This window comes from Lycium barbarum, chromosome 4, assembly GCF_019175385.1.
Source record: "Lycium barbarum isolate Lr01 chromosome 4, ASM1917538v2, whole genome shotgun sequence".
NCBI classification, from domain to species: Eukaryota; Viridiplantae; Streptophyta; class Magnoliopsida; order Solanales; family Solanaceae; genus Lycium; species Lycium barbarum.
This window is the reverse complement of record NC_083340.1, coordinates 15,971,376-15,979,995: the sequence shown is the minus strand read 5'-3', so window position 1 is coordinate 15,979,995 and position 8,620 is coordinate 15,971,376. Positions and strand designations below refer to the sequence as shown.

Below are 8,620 nucleotides of genomic sequence, written 5' to 3'. Positions count from 1 at the left end.
TTATTTAACTCCATTCTGGACTTTTCTTTTAGTTTGTTCGTTACTCTTTTTTTTTTGGCTAAATTTCTTGTTCATTACTACTACTCAGTTATTTGCTAAATTTCTTGTTCTTACTACCAAGTTATTTGCTAAAATTCTTGTTAATTCTTACTACTACTCTGTTATTGCATGTTCGTTAGACATTAATTTTTACTATGGATCAATATATTTTTGTCTTCATTAGAATCATGTATATTTTTTTAATGAACTTTCCATGAAAACACTATTATAAACAATTTCACTCTTTGTGTGTTGATGATTGAGGCAGTAATTTTTGCAAGATTTTTAATTTTTAAGTGAAGTGTAAAAAATATATTTACATGAATTTAATATCTTAATATATTTATAATGCATAATTGATGACAAAATAGCAGAAAGAAGTCGTCTTAAATTATTTACACTAGATTAGGACATTTTAGTAAACTTATCAATTACAATACAGTACGATACAATCAATCCAAACAAAAAATGTTATTAAACAGCAGCAAGAGAAAATACATTATGCTAATAAGGGATCGTTCGCCTGTGGTATTGAAGAAATTGATCTCAACATAAATTCCACAAAATATATATGTAATATTCGGTTTGCTGCATAAGAAAAATATAATCGCTGCCCTTCATCTTTAGTCACCTGCATAAACTATCCCTACATTACAATTCTTGCATAACCTAATAAGTGAACCAAACACCAATAAACATATGCTTGAGGAAAAGCCTTTCAGGTTGGATCTCCATATACTAAACAAAAGCTTCCTCAGGCATAAGATGGAGCGAGGCATTCGTCAACCATGTCGACAAGATTAGGGTTCTCCAATGCTGCAGCTACCCGTTCTTTGTCATTCAACTGCTTATTTACTGGGAGAAAATACATTATCAGTTGATGGATAAAGCAATCGCGAACTACTCTTGAAAAAAAAAAAAAAAAAAAAGATAATGCTTTATGATACTAATAAACAAGAAAGTTGTATGGTTTTCTTTTCCTCCTCCTCTTTTCGACTAGGATATGTTTATAACTTAGAAAAAAGATTCCAAAAATGTTTAAAACGGTGAATATAATGATTACAGTCATGAGCTTTGTCAGGAAAAGGTAGGTGCCGTTTTGTGAAAGCAAGGAGATAAATGCAGGCCTGGGTGCGTTCAATTAGGAGAAAGTCCAGCAGAGCGACAGCTAGAGAATTGGAGCTCCAGATTTGTTGATGTTAGTAGTTAGGGTAATTGGTGGCTAAATATCAGATGTGGTATCAGATATAAAGAGAGACAGATAGACTACCTGCAGCTTCTGTAGCATGAGTCCCAGGTGCTACTCTAATATCCACCTGGCAAGATAACAAGGATATGTTATTAAAAACAAGCAGACCGAATACTTGCGAACAGATAAAACAATTTCAAACAATTTAAAGACATAGCTAGCTATCAACAAAAAACTTCAATGTGGAAATATTTGCATGATATTATAACAAAATAAATGACTTCCAACAGAAGTCCTCACATGATTATTTCATTCTTGTAGTTACGAATGCAACTAGAAAGTTGAAATTGCAGACAGACAGGGTTAAAGGTCTGATACAGGCTTACCCATATCGTGCAGGAAAACGACAAGTAATTAAAGCACAAGAAAATTTCACGAAGTCCATTGACCTCATTTCTCATTTCTGGCAGCCAAAAGAAGCCACCCGACTCCTTTTGTACCTTCACCATACAAGCTATATCACAATCCATATCAAGCCCAACCTTTTACTTCTGGAGAAAGATAAACAAATTCTACGTTTTCAGGATAGCTGAGCTCATTTAGTTGTTCATCGCCTAACAGAGTAAACCACTAAACCTTCAAAGACTTAGCAGGACAAACAAGGTGATATGAAAACAACACCAATTTTAAGACTGGTATAAATGAGAGAAGTTCAAAAGGGTCCTATCTTGTGTAGGAAGAGGAGAAACTGCTATGGACCGGAAGAACTTAGCAAATATGATGACAAAAAGATCCTACTTTGCTCAGGAAAAGGAAGCTGCTATACCCAAGAACTTTGCAAATATCATGACAACTTTGCTGAAGAGCAAGAATGAGAATGAGAATGCAATTTTTCACTTAACCTGAAGTACAGAGCGAAAGGGATAGAATTGTTTTCTCCATCCACGATTATTTTGACTTTTTGTTAATAAGGTAAGAAAAAAAGGGTATCAAGGGTACAAACTCCAACGTAGGACATACAAGCAGCTTCCCTTGCTAACAAATCCAATCATTGAAAGCTCGACTACAAATCACTTTTGCTCGATCAACTAAGCTACAATCTCATACTAGCTGATCATCTTATATAAATCACCTATACTTATTCAACTCTATCAGTGCGTTTATTCCGAAGCTAAATAATTTGTCTTGCAAGAAAAATTGAGAGTTCTTTAAAATTAAAGATTCTCTAAATCACACATTTATCACGTTTATCTCTATCAGGTCCATTTATTCCAATAATAAATAATTTGTCTTGTAAGGAAAATTGGAAATTCTCTACAACTATAGGTTCTCTAAACACACATTTATCATGTTTACCTCTACATCTATGTACAAGTCTCTAACAAGACTACAAGAATTTTAAAAAAGAAAACAAACATTTAACTGATTACGAACGTCTAGCCTATATTGACTACGTAGAAACGACATGTTGTCTTATTAGAAGATTTTAGCTTATATGTTAGGGCTCATATTCAGGTCATACTGTATTAATATTAATCTTTTGGTGAAACGCGTCATTTAAAACTGGTATTGGTTTGAAACAGCTAAAAATTAAACCACAGCTTTAAGTTGTGCAGGGGAGAGAATTTTCGTAATATGCTGATCAAACTCAGAACACCCTTTTAATAAATGGGAGGCAGGAACATAGCAACTTCAGTATTAATTATAGAACTTCAAAGGTCAATACTTCAATACTAGTTAACTTGTTTTCAATTGGCTAACGGGTTAAAGGTTAGGCTGCCATACTAACCCGAAGTTATAGGAAGTGTTGAAGAATGAAAAAAAGTCCTTGATCGGTGGTCTCCTTATATGGACTTGGGCAATCCTCTCCTCATAAGCTAGCTTTTAGCGTTGAGTTAGGCCCATGATCCATTTCTTTACATGGTATCAGAGCAAGACCCATCTCACCCGATGTTGGGCCCCCAAATTAAATTGCTCACGCTCCAGATGTCCAGCCCTGAGCGTGAGGTGGGGTGTTGAAGAATGAAAAAAGTCCCTCATCGGTGGTTAATGAGATGGGTGGTCTCGTTATATGGACTTGGCAATCCTCCCCTCATAAGCTAGCTTTTGGGGTTGAGTTAGACCCATGATCCATTTCTTTACAGGAAGCACAATGTCAATCTTGATATCAGGAGAACTGTTGGTAAAAAAAAAAAAAAAAAACTAGCATAATCTTAAAAAGTTAATTCTTCTCACTAATGAGAAACCCGAGAATTCCCTTAGAATGGCTACAGCTTTTTTTTCTTTTGATTGGCTAAGTGTAACTTCCATTAATATATCAACATAAACAGAGTGTTGGGTTAAAACCAAATAGAATGGCTAAAACATTTTTGAGTATAAGAACGTTAGAAAGAATAGAAAAAAAGATTAATTGATGTGCTCGCAAGCTGGCCAGAATGCCACCATAAAGAAGAGTAGCGAGGTGAATCAAGATTTGTCAAAAATTGTGACCCCTTAGTGGTTTGAAATTAAAGTTTTGAGACAATAATTAGAGAAAACTTGTTACAAATAGTTGGACTGCTTTTATCAATGCTAGAAAGTGGTTAAATACTTTGAAAATCAAATTTTTTGTGAGAATGTGTAAAAGGAATCACTTTAACAAACACTTTGAAGTGATTCTAACCTACTTGAACCAAAGTAAGGATAAAAAGACACTGTTCACTCTTACGCAAAGGAAAAAGTTTTCCTCAACTAGCACTTTTATTAGAAAATCACTGATACACAAAATAACATAATTTGACATGACATAAATTCACTGATTTAATTACTAGTATCATTTTTCTGAGTTACTTCTACAGGACATATAACACCTAAAATCATGATTTACACCACAAATCAGACTCTACATTATCACATTCCATTTCAACATTTTTTCCCACAGCTTTTACTCTTTCCACTTCCCTCTCAATTGAAGCAAACCCACAACCACAGTTGATCAGATATTCAGATTGAATGTCATTGGAGCATCTAAAGGAAAACATATATGACCTAACAACATGAAGACAAACCAGAACTAAGTGTGGTTGTCATGAACTACTCATAGGAATTTGGAAGGGACTGGGATAGAGAACTCAGAATTACAAAGTTCAGCTGTGATTTCGGAAACCAGGACAACGCGGTTCCAATTTTCCCAACTATTTTTTATAAAATGATTATGGTGTCGTAAGGCAGCTACAGTGAAGCTAAAAGATGCCACACAGCTGAGGGACGTTTAAGATAATAGCAGCAAGAAGCCAAGAACCATAGAGAGGTAGATCTGTGCATATGCTAAATGCTCTTCAGCTACTAATAAATCCCCCCCCCCCCCCCTCTCTCTCTCTCTCTCACTCTCTCTCTCTATGTGTGTGCACGCATGTCCTTTTACCTGTTCCTAATTCTTGTCACTTCATTTGCTTACTGTGTATCATTTAGGCTGCGAAAGGAAAACTAGCCATTTAATACTACTCAATGTACCAGATTTGAAGTAATGGCTTGGTTGAATTAATTTTGTTATCAGTGGCCTTGGTTGAATTAAATTAAGGCCAGATATTAGCTAGACGGTGACACTTGCTCTGTGTGTGTGCGCGCGCGCGCATGTCCTTTTACCTGCTCCTAATTCTTGTCACTTCATTTGCTTACTGTGTATCATTTAGGCTGCGAAAGGAAAACTAGACATTTAATACTACTCAATGTACCAGAGTTAAAGTAACGGCTCTCTCTCTCTCTCTCTCTCTCTCTCTGTGCGCGCGCATGTCCTTTTACCTGTTCCCAATTCTTGTCACTTCATTTGCTTACTGTGTATCATTTAGGCTGCGAAAGGAAAACTAGCCATTTAATACTACTCAATGTACCAGAGTTAAAGTAACGGCTCTCTCTCTCTCTCTCTCTCTCTCTCTGTGCGCGCGCATGTCCTTTTACCTGTTCCCAATTCTTGTCACTTCATTTGCTTACTGTGTATCATTTAGGCTGCGAAAGGAAAACTAGCCATTTAATACTACTCAATGTACCAGAGTTAAAGCAACGGCTTGGTTGAATTAATTTTGTTATCAGTGGCTTGGTTGAATTAAATTAAGGCCAGATATTAGCTAGACAGTGACACTTGCCATGTCGGTTAGAATCTACGCATGCCAGTAATAACAGGTTCAACAAAAGGTAACTATATATGCAAATGGGTAAAGATTTTGAAAAGGAAATCACGAGAGTCTAGGATATATGCCTGAAGATTCACGTAACTGATGCCAAGGAAATAACTTTGAGGTTGAAGTCATTAACAGTTCTAAGAAAACACACAAAAATAGCAGCATGTGACATAAATGCTTCATCTAGCTCTTCAGGTTTAACCCTCTTTGCCATGGTTTTTGGGAATTACTGACTTCTATAGTAAAATCATAATAGCACATCAATTATAGCATAACATTTTATCAATTGTAAGATGCTTTTCACAGGAAAAGATGTGCAAATATACGAGTCTATTGAATCGAAACAGAAGGGTGATAAAGCATACCTTATAACGGGAAGGCAAACTTCGCATAAGTTTCACACGCAAGCATAATCCAATAACGGTCGCCATGCTGCAATGTTCAACGGTAGGCGTGAATGTGACCCTGAATCAGAAATTTCCTCTTTTTAGACAACACGAAAGTGCCACCTACAAGGGATCAAAACAGAAACATATGAAACGGATTCGTTTCTCACCTTACATAGCTTCGCTCATCATCTGCCTCAACGGCATCTTCTGTTATAACTTTCAGCTCTTCCAAAGAATAGGGATGCTCTGGATCTTTTATATCTCTAATATGGTGTAAGAATGTTAAGGAATGATTATATTTCCATTGGAATGATTATATTTCCATTGCTAAGTTGCCCCAACAAATCAAACTTTGTACTTGCTTAATTCTCTTCGAAATGATACAATGTTGACCCAAACAGGCTGGAATATAGTTAGCAGGAATCCTATAAAACACACAGTCAAATGTATTGTACTCATGTTACTCGTTGAATAACACTGGTATTTCTGATGCAAGGGAATAGTATGAAACTATGTAAAGGCTCATCAAGCAAAGTGAAGATTCCAATCATGATTAAGCAATTGGTTAGTCTGATCCATCTTTTAATTGAATAGGAAGTATACAAAGATGGTCGGTCCCTGATTGAACACTATCACCTCAAATCAGAACTGGAGGCAGCACGACCCTAACAGTTTTCATGACTTTGTTCCTAATATATTCTACTACCATTTGCTAGGGATTGGAAAACAATGTGTATGCTTTGATTTGCCTTGGCCGAAATTCCAAAAATTTAAAACAAATGTTGAAGGTGCAAATAACGCATGGTCCCCCCTCCCCCCCCCCCCCCCCCCCCACTCACACAAAAAAAAAATCCGAGGAAAAGCAAATAAAGACAAGAAAATCATATGTCAACTTCTTTAGCGAAAGGCTTTCTGAAAAGCAAGCTATTGTTGTGTTTCTACAGAAAATGGAGCAGAGTGACTAACATATAACTAATCCCACTACATCTCCCCTCTTACTGCAAAGTAACCAAACACTCAATATGCTTACTTTACTCCAACTTCATTCTTTGGGCTTTAGCCAAAATAAATGAGTGATGAAATAAAAAACAATCTTATCATACCAGAAAAGGTACAAAAGGTTTTTTCACTTCATCTTTCACATTAAGCTACATGGCACAACAATAAATATCAAAAACAACTAGTACAAACGAATTATCCAATTTGCACATTTAAATACCTCCTCTAGGTATTTCGCGGTGTAATATGTTAATGCTACTCAGAGACTTAGCATGCTGGTTTTGTATGGCTCGTGAGCATAAGACTATTGCATATTCTGAAGTGGAGGAGTTCTAGCCTCATAGATATTCCCTTAACATATAAAGATTAATTTCAAGTCTGACATAACAAATTAAGAACAATATCCAATTTCAGTCATCAATGCAATCATTCAGAAGGATATCAAAAATTTCTAGCTGGTCAATAGGTTCAGCTGCAAATTCGTCCACAACAGCTGTCGCGCCTCTATCTCGACGCTCCTTCTTTTCATACACTACCGGATTGGCATTTATTAATTCAGAAACCATTTTCACTGCTGACTTGTATAAGATTCACCCTCCAGTTCTGATGTCTGTAGAAAGAATAACACGCAAAGCCAATTTCTAAGCTAAATACTTCCCTTGCAATCAAAAATAAATAAATAAACCTCAAACTTGTTTTTCAATCGTCATCAGCTAAAAATTGCATCTTTTTTTCTTTCACAAAAACAAAATCAGAAAATACACTTCCCAACATTATCAAAACTGAAGCAAACAATGAACTAATAAATGCCCAGTTCTCAAAAAGGAATCAAATAAACTTACCAAAAAAAAAAATAGTTATCTAAAACTAATTTGGGCAAACTAAGAGAAGCAAGTCCAATAAGAGACCTATCATACATAAATTGGAATAAGATGATTACTCTATACCCACGTGAATAAACATACAAAATCACAAATTTTCACAAGGTCAGGAAAAAATTTCAAGAAAGACTAATAGGCACAAGGGGTCGAGTTAAAAATCACAACTTCAATAAGAAAACATGAGAAAGTATATGTTTTTAACAGATTTTACTCTATATCCACGTGTATAGACATACAAAATCACAAATTTTCGCAAGGGTCAGTGGAATTTTTCAAGAAAGAATAGTAGACACAAGGGGTCAAGTTAAAAATCACAACTTCAATAAGAAAACAGGAGAATGTATATGTTTTTAACAGATTTTACTCCATACCCCACGTGAATAAACATACAAAATCACAAATTTTCACAAGGGTCAGGTTTCAAGCAAGAATAATAGGCACAAGGGATCAAGTTAAAAATAACAACTTTGTTAAGAAAAGGAGAAAATTACATGGTTTTTACATATTTTATTACTTACCAAGTTCAATTTCCAATCTGAAAAAACTGTAACTGGTGATGGGAAAGAAATAGAGTGAGGAAGAACCTAGCAGAGAGCAGAGAGCAGAGAGAGATGGTGGAAGAAAAGAGGATGTTGGCGGGCAATAATAACATCTCCTCAATCTTTGGGACCTAAAAACGTCTAATTATTTTTGTCTTTATTTTTCTATTAGGACGAGGTTGGCTGTCATTTGCACTTTGGTCCCTATTTTGTACCGGTCTTTAATTTTTGTCTCTTAGCAAACAATTTTTTCGCATGATATAAATTTATATTTCCGCATATTTTTAAAGAACTTAAATTTGATTTTAAAGGGCAAAAATTAAAGACTAACCCCTTTGAAGGGAAAATCGTGCAATTTCTTCCTTCTTTTCCTTTAATGTATTGTGCCATTTACTGGAACTTCTTGAACAATTTTTTAAAGGGCCAA

At 35.4% G+C, this 8,620-nt stretch overlaps 1 protein-coding gene across 2 annotated transcripts; it reads right to left on the bottom strand.

Annotated features, from left to right (window-relative positions):
• Positions 1-420: 420 nt before the first annotated feature.
• LOC132635363 (protein AE7-like) lies at positions 421-8,369 on the bottom strand. Of its 2 annotated transcripts, none has more exons than XM_060351727.1 (6): positions 8,239-8,369; positions 7,216-7,383; positions 5,942-6,047; positions 5,751-5,850; positions 1,310-1,355; positions 421-894 (listed from the first exon to the last, which is right to left on the bottom strand). In XM_060351727.1, exons 2-6 carry the CDS (start codon positions 7,337-7,339, stop codon positions 794-796), a joined length of 477 nt encoding a protein of 158 aa, XP_060207710.1. In that variant the 5' UTR covers positions 7,340-7,383; positions 8,239-8,369; the 3' UTR covers positions 421-793. The 2 variants fall into 2 exon arrangements, with proteins under 2 accessions (XP_060207710.1, XP_060207709.1); XM_060351726.1 differs by having other exon boundaries at positions 8,173-8,334.
• Between the last annotated feature and the right edge of the window lie 251 nt (positions 8,370-8,620).